At 37.0% G+C, this 17,309-nt stretch overlaps 1 protein-coding gene and 1 long non-coding RNA gene across 5 annotated transcripts in view; one reads left to right on the forward strand and one right to left on the reverse strand.

Annotated features, from left to right (window-relative positions):
• The window catches only part of LOC110443198 (gamma-glutamyltranspeptidase 1-like), a 30,962-nt gene extending 17,260 nt beyond the window's left edge, over window positions 1–13,702 (reverse strand). Inside the window, exons 1-2 of one of the 2 annotated variants that reach the window (XM_021487256.1) lie at window positions 13,346–13,702; window positions 13,001–13,165 (exon numbers count right to left, since the gene is read on the reverse strand). In XM_021487256.1, coding sequence (XP_021342931.1) covers window positions 13,001–13,023 — 23 coding nt within the window. In that variant the 5' untranslated portion in view covers window positions 13,024–13,165; window positions 13,346–13,702. Of the gene's footprint in view, window positions 1–13,000 lie in introns of both variants that reach the window. The other variant, XM_021487255.1, reaches the window with a different exon arrangement.
• Window positions 13,703–13,798: 96 nt separating this feature from the next.
• LOC110443200 lies at window positions 13,799–17,098 on the forward strand. Of its 3 annotated transcripts, none has more exons than XR_002462083.1 (4): window positions 13,799–14,075; window positions 14,762–14,869; window positions 15,400–15,476; window positions 16,772–17,098. It is a non-coding gene; the product is annotated as an uncharacterized LOC110443200 (long non-coding RNA). The 3 variants fall into 3 exon arrangements; XR_002462082.1 differs by having other exon boundaries at window positions 14,802–14,869; XR_002462084.1 differs by lacking the exon at window positions 15,400–15,476.
• The last annotated feature ends 211 nt before the right edge of the window (window positions 17,099–17,309 follow it).

A 17,309-nucleotide genomic window follows, 5' to 3' on the forward strand; every position in this document is an offset into this window, starting at 1 on the left:
AGATTTACACTAAACTCAATTCCCAAAAGTGTAAATTTGCTTTTACCCCACTGTAACTGGAGATTCGGTAAAAAGGTTTCTTCACTAAACTTTTTATTACCAATCCAAACTACTTGTGTTTTTTCTACATTAATTTTCAATCCAGAAATTTTGGCATACTCATTAAGTTCATCAATTGCTTCTTTCAGAGATTTTTCTGATCCATCCAAGATAAGTGAGGTATCATCTGCATATTGGGATACTAATATTGGACAATTATCAATTTCTATACCTTGAATGTTATCATTATTTCGTAATCTGAGGGCCAAAATTTCAACACAGAGTATAAATAAATATGGGGCGATCGGGTCCCCTTGACGACAACCTCGTTTAATATTAAGAGAAGACGACAGATTACCGCCCTGATTAATGACTGAATAAGCATTTTTATGTAAAGTTTTAACCCAAGATGAGATACCTTTACCAAAACCAAAGAAATTTAAGACTTTATCAATAAAAACCCAAGACACTGAATCAAAAGCTTTCTCAAAATCTAACGTCAATAACATTCCAGGAATATCATTTTCTTCAGTATATTGCATTATATCATATATAAGCCTTGTGTTTACACCTATATATCGCCCAGAAAGAAAACCAGTTTGATCCCTATCTATCAACTTGTCCAAAACAATTCTAATCCTATAAGCTATAGTCCCTGATGCAATTTTGTAAACAATATTTAACAATGATATAGGCCTCCAATTTCTAATAAAATGTCTGGGTTTATCTGCCTTTGGTATACAGGTAATAATTCCCTGCCTTTGAGTTATAGATAATTCCCCCCTATAATAACCATAATTAATTGATCTAACAACAAAATGCCCTAATTTTCTCCAAAAACATTTAAAAAATTCTGTTGTAAACCCATCAGACCCTGGACTTTTTTTATTCTTCATGTGTTTTAATGTTTTACCAGCTTCCTTTTTTTTAATTAGTATTAATGAAACATAATTCGGACAAAACTAAGAAATTAGTTTTAGGCAAAAGAGCAATACAAGGATAAGTAATTATATTTTTTTTAAACATATTACTAGGCACACTAGAGATTACCTCTTTTATATTGCTATGTGTTTCGAATTAATTCACAACATTTGAAAGCAACAACAAAATTTGAAAATGATGCACTCGGGCGGAATCTGACCTAAATTTAGGGTAAGAGATATCAGAAGCCTGCCTATTAAAAACTAAAAGGATGAGACTATAGAAGTGTACCCAAAACCATAAATGGAACTTAAAATCGATAAAACAAGGGCAATATATGAGCGAAGGAAATGATTTACGCTGAGAACTATAAGGATCCAGCTTAAAGGTATCAGATTCAAAAGATTCTCGAGTGTCTTGTCAAATCAAGTAGAGTTACTGTGTTCCAGGTAGGGCGGGTGTAATTGGGAAAAAAGCAAATCATTTTTAAATTTTCCTTATTTAAGCATTGAACATGAATATTTATCTGTCATTCAAATTGCATTCATACCAACTGTATACTGCATCTGATTACAGTTCAATGCTTATATTTACATTCATATAGTTTGTTTTGTATAGTAACTGAAGTAAAAATACGTTTGAATTTCCCGCTTATCATTTCAGTGACGTCAGTAAGTTCAAATCCCAGAACAGTCGAATTTTCCAGAAGAAATAATATACTTCTACGTGTCATTGTAAACCACACGCACATAAAATGGTTTGAACACAAACTTAAATTTATTATTTATTTTATATGAATGCATATGTTGAAAAACTGTTAATAATTGCATAACTTCTGCTTGTTTAAAATTAAAGCTTATTTTCGCGCATTGATAGCTTACATGTATTTGGAAGTGATGCGGCGCTGAACGGACTCGATTTTTCCTCGGAAACGCTTATGTTTCCATCGACTGGAATATAAAGTTATTTTCAGAAGCATATACACTCGGAAATGTTTAATTAAAGTGGTCCTTTCAGTAGGTGATAACGATTCCAAGGATATTTCGTTTGAAACAGAAGTAGATTTAAAATGCCGCTATCCAGCCCGCAAGTTTTGTGAGGCTCATTTTTCTGTGAGGCTCATTTTTCTGTGAAAAATTTATATCTTTATGTAAGGAACCATCTAGCCCGCAAGTTTTGTGAGGCTCATTTTTCTATGAGGCTCATTTTTCTGTGAACAGTTTATATCTTTATGTAAGGAACTATCTAGCCCGCAAGTTTTGTGAGGCTCATTTTTCTGTGAGTCTCATTTTGTGAGTAACCTTATATCTTTATGTAAGGAACTATCCAGCCCGCAAGTTTTGTGAAGCTCATTTTTCTGTGAAAAGTTTATATCTTTATGTAAGGAACTATCCAGCCCGCAAGTTTTATGAGGTTCATGTTTCTTTCAATACTAGTTTATAACAGAGTGTCCCTACTTCAATTATCACTTGAATCTCACAAACTGCTAAGGTCCTTTACATGTTATACAAATAGACCTCGTTAGTGGTGGAAACATAGAGTACAATTGAGGCACCGCTTGAATCTCTCAAACTGTTACCTTAGGGGCGACAATATAACATATAACAATATAGATGTAGAACTGATAAGAAACAGATACCAATCGTACATGTTTATTAAGTTTTGATCACACCCTTGTCGAAGTTATATAACAAGAAATAGCTGAAAAATGGATAACATCAGCTGTGAACAGTTTTTTCTTACAACGAAAGGTGCTAAATATATAACAATGGAAACAGAAACTGTACATTTGGCTATGCTCTGTATTAATAGCAACACAGTTTTTTTATCATTAAAAGTTGTAGAGAGAAATTTAAGCGATGGAAAATTTGGAATGCCATTGATTGAAGTGACCTTACTGGAACCTAAATCTATGTCCATCCAAAACAACCGTTCCCCAGATACTTCATTTGTCCTTCTACACGACTCAGAAACAGATCGTTGTTATCAATGGAAACATCACACATGGAAGTGATACACAGAATGTCACCATTAATCCTGTAATAATCTGTTGTCCCTTCAAGCACTAGTATTAATACTGAAGAGGTTGCAAACTTAAACGCAGTCATGTGTGACACAGGGCAAACAAGTATAAAATCACAATCGTTTATCCAGAAAAGCACAACACATTGATCGGCATCTCTCAATTTTAAAAGCAAACCTGTCTCAGACGAGGTCAAATTGGCTAAAGCACCTTGTGACTTGAATCGTTACTGGTATAATGTGCATTTACAATATCCATACCTACATCGGAAAAGTCTCATTACCCAGGTAACAGAGGTTTTCGTTCACATTTTACCTATATAGGATCAGTGCCATTACCCAGCTAACAGAGGTTTTGGTTCACATTTTACCTACATCGGATAAGTGTCATTACCCAGGGAACAGAGATTTTCGTTCAAAATTTACCAACAGAGGATTTCGTTCACATTTTGCCCTCATCGGATCAGTGTTATTACCCAGGTAACAGAGATTTACGTTCAAAATTTACCTATATAGGATCAGTGTCATTACCCAGGTAACAGAGGTTTTCGTTCACATTTTACCCTCATCGGATCAGTGTTATTACCCAGGTAACAGAGGTTTTCGTTCACATTTTACCCACATCGGATCAGTGTCATTACCCAGGTAACAGAGATTTTCGTTCAAAATTTACCTATATAGGATCAGTGTCATTACCCAGGTAACAGAGGTTTCCGTTCACAATTTACCGACATCGGATCAGTGTCATTATTGATCACAATATAGGATCAGTGTCATTACCCAGGTAACAGAGGTTTTTGTTCACATTTTACCTACATCGGATCAGTGTCATTAACCAGGTAACAGAGGTTTCCGTTTACATTTTACCTACATCGGATTAGTGTCATTACCCAGGTAACAGAGGTTTCCGTTCACATTTTACCTACATCGGATAAGTGTCATTACCCAGGTAACAGAGGTTTTCGTTCACATTTTACCTACATCGGATCAGTGTCATTACCCAGGTAACAGAGGTTTTCGTTCACATTTTACCTACATCGGATCAGTGTCATTACCCAGGTAACAGAGGTTTTCGTTCACATTTTACCTACATCGGATCAGTGTCATTACCCAGGTAACAGAGGTTTTCGTTCACATTTTACCTACATCGGATCAGTGTCATTACCCAGGTAACAGAGGTTTTCGTTCACATTTTACCTACATCGGATCAGTGTCATTACCCAGGTAACAGAGGTTTTCGTTCACATTTTACCTACATCGGATCAGTGTCATTACCCAGGTAACAGAGGTTTTCGTTCACATTTTACCTACATCGGATCAGTGTCATTACCCAGGTAACAGAGGTTTTCGTTCACATTTTACCTACATCGGATCAGTGTCATTACCCAGGTAACAGAGGTTTTCGTTCACATTTTACCTACATCGGATCAGTGTCATTACCCAGGTAACAGAGGTTTTCGTTCACATTTTACCTACATCGGATCAGTGTCATTACCCAGGTAACAGAGGTTTTCGTTCACATTTTACCTACATCGGATCAGTGTCATTACCCAGGTAACAGAGGTTTTCGTTCACATTTTACCTACATCGGATCAGTGTCATTACCCAGGTAACAGAGGTTTTCGTTCACATTTTACCTACATCGGATCAGTGTCATTACCCAGGTAACAGAGGTTTTCGTTCACATTTTACCTACATCGGATCAGTGTCATTACCCAGGTAACAGAGGTTTTCGTTCACATTTTACCTACATCGGATCAGTGTCATTACCCAGGTAACAGAGGTTTTCGTTCACATTTTACCTACATCGGATCAGTGTCATTACCCAGGTAACAGAGGTTTTCGTTCACATTTTACCTACATCGGATCAGTGTCATTACCCAGGTAACAGAGGTTTTCGTTCACATTTTACCTACATCGGATCAGTGTCATTACCCAGGTAACAGAGGTTTTCGTTCACATTTTACCTACATCGGATCAGTGTCATTACCCAGGTAACAGAGGTTTTCGTTCACATTTTACCTACATCGGATCAGTGTCATTACCCAGGTAACAGAGGTTTTCGTTCACATTTTACCTACATCGGATCAGTGTCATTACCCAGGTAACAGAGGTTTTCGTTCACATTTTACCTACATCGGATCAGTGTCATTACCCAGGTAACAGAGGTTTTCGTTCACATTTTACCTACATCGGATCAGTGTCATTACCCAGGTAACAGAGGTTTTCGTTCACATTTTACCTACATCGGATCAGTGTCATTACCCAGGTAACAGAGGTTTTCGTTCACATTTTACCTACATCGGATCAGTGTCATTACCCAGGTAACAGAGGTTTTCGTTCACATTTTACCTACATCGGATCAGTGTCATTACCCAGGTAACAGAGGTTTTCGTTCACATTTTACCTACATCGGATCAGTGTCATTACCCAGGTAACAGAGGTTTTCGTTCACATTTTACCTACATCGGATCAGTGTCATTACCCAGGTAACAGAGGTTTTCGTTCACATTTTACCTACATCGGATCAGTGTCATTACCCAGGTAACAGAGGTTTTCGTTCACATTTTACCTACATCGGATCAGTGTCATTACCCAGGTAACAGAGGTTTTCGTTCACATTTTACCTACATCGGATCAGTGTCATTACCCAGGTAACAGAGGTTTTCGTTCACATTTTACCTACATCGGATCAGTGTCATTACCCAGGTAACAGAGGTTTTCGTTCACATTTTACCTACATCGGATCAGTGTCATTACCCAGGTAACAGAGGTTTTCGTTCACATTTTACCTACATCGGATCAGTGTCATTACCCAGGTAACAGAGGTTTTCGTTCACATTTTACCTACATCGGATCAGTGTCATTACCCAGGTAACAGAGGTTTTCGTTCACATTTTACCTACATCGGATCAGTGTCATTACCCAGGTAACAGAGGTTTTCGTTCACATTTTACCTACATCGGATCAGTGTCATTACCCAGGTAACAGAGGTTTTCGTTCACATTTTACCTACATCGGATCAGTGTCATTACCCAGGTAACAGAGGTTTTCGTTCACATTTTACCTACATCGGATCAGTGTCATTACCCAGGTAACAGAGGTTTTCGTTCACATTTTACCTACATCGGATCAGTGTCATTACCCAGGTAACAGAGGTTTTCGTTCACATTTTACCTACATCGGATCAGTGTCATTACCCAGGTAACAGAGGTTTTCGTTCACATTTTACCTACATCGGATCAGTGTCATTACCCAGGTAACAGAGGTTTTCGTTCACATTTTACCTACATCGGATCAGTGTCATTACCCAGGTAACAGAGGTTTTCGTTCACATTTTACCTACATCGGATCAGTGTCATTACCCAGGTAACAGAGGTTTTCGTTCACATTTTACCTACATCGGATCAGTGTCATTACCCAGGTAACAGAGGTTTTCGTTCACATTTTACCTACATCGGATCAGTGTCATTACCCAGGTAACAGAGGTTTTCGTTCACATTTTACCTACATCGGATCAGTGTCATTACCCAGGTAACAGAGGTTTTCGTTCACATTTTACCTACATCGGATCAGTGTCATTACCCAGGTAACAGAGGTTTTCGTTCACATTTTACCTACATCGGATCAGTGTCATTACCCAGGTAACAGAGGTTTTCGTTCACATTTTACCTACATCGGATCAGTGTCATTACCCAGGTAACAGAGGTTTTCGTTCACATTTTACCTACATCGGATCAGTGTCATTACCCAGGTAACAGAGGTTTTCGTTCACATTTTACCTACATCGGATCAGTGTCATTACCCAGGTAACAGAGGTTTTCGTTCACATTTTACCTACATCGGATCAGTGTCATTACCCAGGTAACAGAGGTTTTCGTTCACATTTTACCTACATCGGATCAGTGTCATTACCCAGGTAACAGAGGTTTTCGTTCACATTTTACCTACATCGGATCAGTGTCATTACCCAGGTAACAGAGGTTTTCGTTCACATTTTACCTACATCGGATCAGTGTCATTACCCAGGTAACAGAGGTTTTCGTTCACATTTTACCTACATCGGATCAGTGTCATTACCCAGGTAACAGAGGTTTTCGTTCACATTTTACCTACATCGGATCAGTGTCATTACCCAGGTAACAGAGGTTTTCGTTCACATTTTACCTACATCGGATCAGTGTCATTACCCAGGTAACAGAGGTTTTCGTTCACATTTTACCTACATCGGATCAGTGTCATTACCCAGGTAACAGAGGTTTTCGTTCACATTTTACCTACATCGGATCAGTGTCATTACCCAGGTAACAGAGGTTTTCGTTCACATTTTACCTACATCGGATCAGTGTCATTACCCAGGTAACAGAGGTTTTCGTTCACATTTTACCTACATCGGATCAGTGTCATTACCCAGGTAACAGAGGTTTTCGTTCACATTTTACCTACATCGGATCAGTGTCATTACCCAGGTAACAGAGGTTTCCGTTCACAATTTACCTACATCGGATCAGTGTCATTACCCAGGTAACAGAGGTTTTCGTTCACATTTTACCTACATCGGATCAGTGTCATTACCCAGGTAACAGAGGTTTTCGTTCACATTTTACCTACATCGGATCAGTGTCATTACCCAGGTAACAGAGGTTTTCGTTCACATTTTACCTACATCGGATCAGTGTCATTACCCAGGTAACAGAGGTTTTCGTTCACATTTTACCTACATCGGATCAGTGTCATTACCCAGGTAACAGAGGTTTTCGTTCACATTTTACCTACATCGGATCAGTGTCATTACCCAGGTAACAGAGGTTTTCGTTCACATTTTACCTACATCGGATCAGTGTCATTACCCAGGTAACAGAGGTTTTCGTTCACATTTTACCTACATCGGATCAGTGTCATTACCCAGGTAACAGAGGTTTTCGTTCACATTTTACCTACATCGGATCAGTGTCATTACCCAGGTAACAGAGGTTTTCGTTCACATTTTACCTACATCGGATCAGTGTCATTACCCAGGTAACAGAGGTTTTCGTTCACATTTTACCTACATCGGATCAGTGTCATTACCCAGGTAACAGAGGTTTTCGTTCACATTTTACCTACATCGGATCAGTGTCATTACCCAGGTAACAGAGGTTTTCGTTCACATTTTACCTACATCGGATCAGTGTCATTACCCAGGTAACAGAGGTTTTCGTTCACATTTTACCTACATCGGATCAGTGTCATTACCCAGGTAACAGAGGTTTTCGTTCACATTTTACCTACATCGGATCAGTGTCATTACCCAGGTAACAGAGGTTTTCGTTCACATTTTACCTACATCGGATCAGTGTCATTACCCAGGTAACAGAGGTTTTCGTTCACATTTTACCTACATCGGATCAGTGTCATTACCCAGGTAACAGAGGTTTTCGTTCACATTTTACCTACATCGGATCAGTGTCATTACCCAGGTAACAGAGGTTTTCGTTCACATTTTACCTACATCGGATCAGTGTCATTACCCAGGTAACAGAGGTTTTCGTTCACATTTTACCTACATCGGATCAGTGTCATTACCCAGGTAACAGAGGTTTTCGTTCACATTTTACCTACATCGGATCAGTGTCATTACCCAGGTAACAGAGGTTTTCGTTCACATTTTACCTACATCGGATCAGTGTCATTACCCAGGTAACAGAGGTTTTCGTTCACATTTTACCTACATCGGATCAGTGTCATTACCCAGGTAACAGAGGTTTTCGTTCACATTTTACCTACATCGGATCAGTGTCATTACCCAGGTAACAGAGGTTTTCGTTCACATTTTACCTACATCGGATCAGTGTCATTACCCAGGTAACAGAGTTTTTCCTTCGCATTTTATATAACGTGGGTAAAGCTCATAACCCTTCATTCGTGGTTTTGGTTTTGAAATGGAAAATACGAACAAATTTCTCCACTGAGGAACTATGTTACTATAATAAAATACTTGAGGGAGGAAATAGTTTTGAATATTCGAAACGGGTTAAGATGCACAGGCAATTCAAGTGCATACTATCTATTCGTGCAAAAATGCATGGCAAAAACACCATAATAAGATAAATACAAATAAAAATAAAATAAAAAAACACCACTGGATAACTGTCTGTACATGGTATTTAAACCATGACTGCACATGAAGTCGATTTTACTTAATCGACATGTACGTTTTTGTTTGCTCATGACAGCTACTTAGCGTTAACTAGACAATAGAGCAATTGGACATTGGAAGGCCAACACTGTGTATTTATTCAAAAGATAGTGAAGTATTCGCTGAACTAGTGTCAGAATAAGTGACCTAGCACTGACCCTCAAACAACGCTACAGGCAAAGTATCTCCTTCACAGCAGATATGAATCGTATACTTTATTGTAAGGTTGTCAGATGAAATAAAAAAACATTTAATACGGGCCATTCATTCAATGAATATATAAACAGCATCACGCTGTAAAATTTCTTGTGATTGATATGTGTGAAGAAAATGTAGATCAATTTCGCGCATGGATAAATACAGTGAACAGCGTGAATCCGACCTTGCCCTCCACAAGGGAGCTATTTTTGGAAGGTAAATGAGCAGAGAGAAAAGTTCGAATCAGTCAGTAGATTCTACAACAGCCTCGTTATTTTACATGTCGTCAGAAACTACATTGTATCGCACATTATGTTGTTTGCTTGCAAAGCCGTGTCATTCAAATAGATCATAAATACCACACAAAAACAGTTCAATGCTTAAATGCAGCACAGAATGTAAATACACACCTGTGACCAAAACACGCCTGTGACCAATACACACATGTGACCAATACACACCTGTGACCAATACATCTGTGACCAATACACGCCTGTGACCAATACACACCTGTGACCAATACACCTGTGACCAATAGACACCTGTGACCAATACACCTGTGACCAATACACACCTGTGACCAATACACACCTGTGACCAATACACACCTGTGACCAATACACACCTGTGACCAATACACACCTTTGACCAATACACACCTGTGACCAATACACCTGTGACCAAAACACACCTGTGACCAATACACTCCTGTGCCCAATACACACCTGTGACCAATACACGCCTGTGACCAATACATCTATGACCAATATACCTGTGACCAATACACACCTGTGAACAATACACACTTGTGACCAATACACACCTGTGACCAATACACGCCTGTGACCAATACATCTGTGACCAATACACCCGTGACCAATACACCTGTGACCAATTCACCTGTGACCAATACACCTGTGACCAATAGACACCTGTGACCAATACACACCTGTGATCAATACACACCTGTGACCAATACACACCTGTGACCAATACACACCTGTGACCAATACACACTAGTTTTATGCATATGATTGTGCGTATATGAACATTGTACATTAATTACTTATGTTACGGGTCACGTCGTAGGTAATTATAAGTTGAATACATTTTTACCACGTTCTATTTTTTATAAATGATATGATATTTGCAAACTATGTATACCAAAAGAGTTAGGGAAGGGAAAAGGAGAGTGTTCGATATCCTGCTGTTCATTGATAAAGAACTATACACCGATGATTTTTTTTTTTTGACAAACAAACAAACAAACAAACAAAATTAACAAAGAACATAGAAAATCCATTTTTAGCAATTTGTCAAGTTTTTGAAAGTGAATCATCCTTTGCATGGCCTTGTGTACTTATAGACTCTTGAACAGATATTTTACACATTATGTTTACTCAAAATGATGAAAAATGCTTGTAACATGAATGTTATGGGGGTTTTCTGTAAAATGACTCATTGTAACGAATAAATACTTTTTTTTGAAACCCCTGTCACTAACATGTCGTAAGTATTAAGCCTTGTTTTAATGACATATGGTGGGCAGAGGCATTGAAAATGTATTCTTACTCCCTATTTCTTATTACTAGATAATAATACGGATTTGAAGAGAGAGTCTTTACAAGTCTATGTAAACACTGAGAATGTTTGATTTTCCAATGACAATGTTTCTGCTGACGACTTTTATCAAATGTCCACTGCGTTCAGTTCGTATATTGATCCAAATAACATGAGAGCTTTGTAGGTGTGTAGCAAGAAAAAAAAATCACGTTACTACTTTTTTCTTTCTGCACAATTTGCCTCACAATGACGCCCTTTTCACCTTCTCGTCGTCTTAAAAAACCTCACAATAGTATAAGTATTTGTTTTAGATATGTCCCCGATTGTTAACGTAGTATTTTATTTTACAAGGAACCTTTTGGAGTGGATAACATATCGTTGTATTTACACCGTGTAAAGTAATATTTAAATATGCATTCTCATACACCACTTAGAATCTAATCCAAGACAGTGGTAGTATAAGGTTTGGAAATATCGTCAACTTTATACTGGAAACTTTTAAATCTGGCTGTGGATAGATGTATTGACTAAGATTAAGTATATTATCATTAATTTATTCATGGACATGCGTAAAGAAATATATAATCTATGCTAAGACGTAAGCTTGGGCATTGTTAGCTTAGCCCATTTCAAAATTAACTGACGGCAAGGTTAACAACCTTGATATTAGAAAGTATAATGAATTGATATCTTGATATATATAGGATCTTACATGAGTTTCCATTTCATATGAAATGAAAACGAGTGTGAGATTCTTTTTATCACATAATCAAGGTTTATGGCATTTATTCGTATAAAACGATAATTTTCACGCAACTTTGTAATGTGAAAAGCCGCCATTTTGACGCCAGTGCGTAAGTCTGTGACGTCATGTACTTGTCCTTTGCGTGACGTCACAATTGAAACAATTGAAACTTACAACCAATCACAGGGCTGATAGGTCATATTGCATGGGTTAATACGCAAAAAATATGACATTGGTATAGTCACTGGATAACACAGCACATTTTGTGATAAGATAAAATGTATTTATCTGAATTCTTTAATATACATATGGACCTTATGATTTTAACTATTTTTCTTATGAAACAAATATGTTAAACTGTGTAGACTGTGTACATTTACCGTATGCTGTTCAAGCAGATAGTAATAGGGCTTACAGGTTACACAAATGTAATTACATCAACCATTGCACTGAATAGCATGATTAATAGGTATTGCTATATATCTGACTTATTTCGCTTAAGGTGCAGTATCTGTGTCTGGATGACTGCGAGTGGTGGTGACCATCCTTAGTGGCATTTATATATTCACAGTGTCAACTAAGCATATAAATAAACCACAATAGAGGAAATGGGGCTAAATTTGTAACAATAAATAATGTAGAAATGTAATAGTAAAATGTGACAGTAATCTTTACCTCATCGAAAATATTGAGAGAACATTTATAATAATTCTTTATAGAATGTTAAATATATTTTACAGATATATAAAATGATACTTTATTAATTTTGTTTGACATGTATGCATATAAACGGTTGATGTATTATGCCCATAAAATCTATTCTTCATTTTATGTGGTTTAAGAAGCATCTTAATTTTTCCAGCTGAAACAACTTTCATTAGGAAATGGCAAGTTACAATTTTGAAAGGTATATACAAAAAATGATAATTTGGACACTTAAAATTTGGAAGCGATATTTCGTTTTCTAGAGCATGCATATTTTGTTTTCATTTTCATAAATACGAATTGTTAGGACATAACACTGTTATCAAGATATCAAGTTGTGTAGGGGTTAATGTTATAGTGATATGTTATTATGTTCTATTTAAATATCTCCTCTTAACGTAAGTTATCACAGTAGTCCATATACTGTAAAGGTACTTATTGTAACGAACAGATTAAACGTGGATAGATTGGTTTACTCAAAATATATGCAATAAAAACTAAAAAGCAAACATTGCAATTAGCGCAGTCATAAATCAACGCAATGTTTAAAACACGAAAAGCTATAAGATTGGATTACCGCTAAAATATGTATGTTTATAGGATCAATTAAAAGTATATAATATTCTTACCTCATTCTGGCAGAATCTTTCATCGCCGTTTATACTGTATCCAACGCTTTATTGGCAAACGTAGTCTTTCACACCGGAGCAATCGTATAAGCTTAACGATATGGCGTGCACATTTCACGAATAAGTCTTCTGTTGGCGCAAACTGGATTCCACTAGTGTAAGCCCCTATTTAGACCACAAGACGTGTTTGAATTGTTTAATGGCGAATCAAAATGTACGTTCGCAAACATCGATTTGATTATTCACTGCGATAAATTCATTTTCAGAAAAAGATAAACTAAACATTCAACCGTGATTCAAAATACAAATATGATTAAAATCGTTAAAGATGGCACCAATGCGTACCTAGGTAATTGGCTATATTCCATACGCGTCTCAAGTAAGTAGTATAATACAGATATCCCGTACCGATACCAACAGCACAGGTAAATGCCAATGTCTCCAGCGTATCACTGACCCCACATCGGTATGTTATCGGTAGCAAACAAAAACATTATTTTGTATAACCTGATATACCCTCATAAAACATCTTGTTAGTCTGTTTTTTCAGAGAGGCGTTTCGGTTCTAAGGTTTTCTTGGTTCCACTCATGAAGCAGAGGGCTGTAGTCACGAAGCCATGTAAACAGTATTACATGCACTATTCTCTTCCACACATCTTAAGTACAAAATTGTTTTACAAGTTTTCAAAATGCATTCTAAAGGTTGAATGTCACCGCGTTAAAGCTGCATAGGCTTTTTATAAACCAAACTATCGGCTTATAATGACTACTAAGACAGTTCCCTGTAAGGTTTCCGGATGCGGACGCTTCCAGTCATTTATGAGGTAATATGTGTGAGTCATTGATATGACCAGCGGGTCCTGGTAATACATACCTCCATGGACCCGGACGTTAGTAAGCAGACAACAGTCAATACAGACATTAGATAGAGACAGTGGATACGGACAGTGGACGAGAACACTAGACAAAGACAGTGGTAGTCGACAACGACAGAAGACAGTCGTCAGGCCAGTGGGCAGTAGGGAAGGACAGTGGAAAGTGGACAAGGACAGGACAGGACAGTGGCTAATACACTGTACGCAGACATTAAGATAAAGTAACGGAAAGACGACAGTCGACAATGAGAGTTGACTGGGATAGTACAAAGAGCTAAAGTTGTTAACTGTCATAATAACTGAAATGTATAAGTGGATACATTTTGTTTGAGTTGTTAGCAAATTGCAACTGAGGATTTTTCAATGAATATCTGTGTGAATAAGTCCATTATGAGAGGAATCAAATAGAAAAAGTTAGCTACCCACAACCAAATTTATTGAATCAATTAAATTCCCAAACAAATAATGGTGTTTATTGATTGGTGTCAGTGGGAACGATCCAATATCACCAAAGATATCTATTATTGATTGTCTATCTTAAAAGAAATTTGTAAGTGGAACCATGATTGTAAAACTGATTTGATTTATCTATTTACATTTGTATCGTTATGTCGATGATGAAATTTGTGTTGTCTAACTTTTTCATGCAATTTTTTTTTCAACTTATGTTACTTTAAATATACCTATTTCGCGCTTATTGCTCTCAATTGTCATTGCGCCAATTGAAGGATCTGTGAATTGCGTCTCATTGCATATTTTGTGGGTGCGTCAATTTATCAATACAATTATGTGATGCGCTAAAATAAGTCCGTTAATAATATTCAGGAACATTGCGAACAAAAAGAAAATAAATACACTTGTACATTAGTATATACATGTGTTTAAGTGTCCCGACATCAATTTTGTTCGACGGCTACGATGTATAGGAGATGGGATACACGCCCTCTGGTCCACCATAGTGACGATACTGGTGATACTCGGCACCTTGCTGCAGGTATGTGGTATTTTGAGTGTCCCAAACACGATTGAAAGCACCGCTGCACATTATGATGTCCATAGAATAAGAAATTTCGACTCATATGATATTCGTCAAATGTGTCCGAAATCATTCAATTCTACTTTACTTTTGCCGCAGGAGTAAATCTCATAAATTTCTTCAAATTGAAAAGAGTTTTTCATGGTTTCCATTGTGTGCGATGCTCTAATAGAACGTGCCGTGGTATAATGTGCATAAGTAATCAAAGGACAAGGGACTTTGTCGCATAAACAAAAATCTTCCTACACACTTGTATTATGTCATCACGGAAACGTAAACGATATAATGCGACGCGTGATAGCTGGTTATATTTTATTATATGTAGTGTGTTGTGTAATGCTCCCTTTTTTGGTAAGATATTTTCAGGTGAGGACATGTTGTCGGAGAGGGTTAATATGTGGAACACGATTGTTTAATCGGCTCGAGTGTTCGTGTCGTGTTAAAAACCACTTCACTTTACTCGACACGACATCTCTATTTGTGTTTAGGATGTGTTTACGATACTGAACCACTAGCCATCCACCACAGTATCGCGGGTTCGAGGCCTACATGGGGAAGTCGCCAGGTACTGGACGTAGGTCGGTGATTTCAGCTGGAACTCCGGCTTTCCTCACCACTAAAACATTGCATGTCCTGAAATGACCATAGCTGTTAATAGGACGTAAAACACAAACAAACAAACCAAATTACGATACTGATCTTGTCTTAGTGGATGTGGGGTTGATTAATTCAATCCATGACAAATGACCAGGTTTTATGTCTTTTTTTTTTGTCGGGGTTACTATTTTGTATACATGTACCATAACACATGGTTTCATCCTAAGTAAATGAAAAAAAAAAAAACTTTATTTATCTTATTATAAATTATGAAACAGGTTTTCCAACCTGCATTAATATCACTTTTATTTGCACAGTCATAAACGCGCAGTGGGTCTGAATGTGGAATGAAACCAGAGAACCAAGGTGGTCGGGGAGGTTACCTGTACCTGTACCTGCCCGATCACTTGGGTTACTTCCGGGTACTCCGTTTTCCCCCCACGTTAAGACCCATTATACATTAAGTTGTATGACATAGTTTTGTTTACAAAGAGGTTGTAAAATCCTGCAAAATAACGTTCTTCACATGGAAATGAGAACTTGATCCAGAACGTAAGAAGTTGACTGAAGTGGACAATCTTCATTTACCATTTGTCAAATTCACATTTTGTTATTTCTAGTACCAATTTTATCTTTATTTTAAGTTACCTTTGCTGATTGCTACAAACACTTTTAGCTAGATCAGATAATTAATTCTTACTTTTCAGACTTCGAAAATCGATTATTGAGGATCACTTAACATTTGACAAAAGTTTGAATACTTAGAAATACAATGTAAGCTGTGACTAAGTGGTCAATACAAATAAAAAAGCATCCATTTAGTGATAAACATCGAAAAGAGTTTGCAAACAATTCGATATCTTTAAAATTATTTCTACATCTTAATTTCTCTCTCTTAAAACTAAGTATTGGCTTTGTTAATTCTAATTATGAAAAGCTATTTGCTACGTAGTACATAAGGGAGCCTTATAAGAAAACAGAGTTCATAAATATTCATAGGCCGCGTGATGTTTTTGTGGGAAGAAGCGTTTTGATGTTAACCTAAAGAACGAAATGGCTACGAATGAATGCACAGTTGCATGTATAAGGCTCTAAAGCTATATATATCTACCTACAGATACAGAAGGACATTCACTATTTAATTGTGTAATTACATTACAACTTTGCTTTACTATATTGTACAAATACTTCGAAAAAGAAACTTAAGTGCATTTGCCAAAATATAAAACTCAAAAGCTATGACTATTTTTCGTTTATTTACAGATTTATGGAACCAACGCAATATCAAAGAATGAAGAAAATGTTAATTCGAACTCAATTTAAGCATATGATACTTATCGGATCCGTTAAGATTTCTTCAAACACCCGTGCCGGTCAGCTTGCTTTAAATATAAGCATGTTTAGATTATCCTCAACATCCAACAGTCTGTCTGCTCGCCTCTTTCGAGGAAGGGAATGATCAAATTCTTGTGGTCAATGCAGATAATACGCGCTCTTCTTCTCTTCGTATTGAAAATAGTCAATTAATGCTTCGTTTATCATGAGTTTTAACATTCATGTATACACAATTATTTAATTAATAAAATATTAGATGGTGATAGTCATTTGTGAATTATGTTTAATATTCAATGAATACTGTGTCCTATTCTTCTCCGAGTGCGCGAATAATAATAAAAATGTTGTTATGTCATAGCTAAATAACCTTGTAATAGGTTATGTACACATATTAACATTTGCATCGTTTTGTCACCAGATTGTCTACTTGAAACCTGTGTCGGTGAATTGGACTTTAAATGCCATG

Source organism: Mizuhopecten yessoensis, unplaced genomic scaffold, assembly GCF_002113885.1.
Source record: "Mizuhopecten yessoensis strain PY_sf001 unplaced genomic scaffold, ASM211388v2 scaffold716331, whole genome shotgun sequence".
Classification (NCBI taxonomy): Eukaryota; Metazoa; Mollusca; class Bivalvia; order Pectinida; family Pectinidae; genus Mizuhopecten; species Mizuhopecten yessoensis.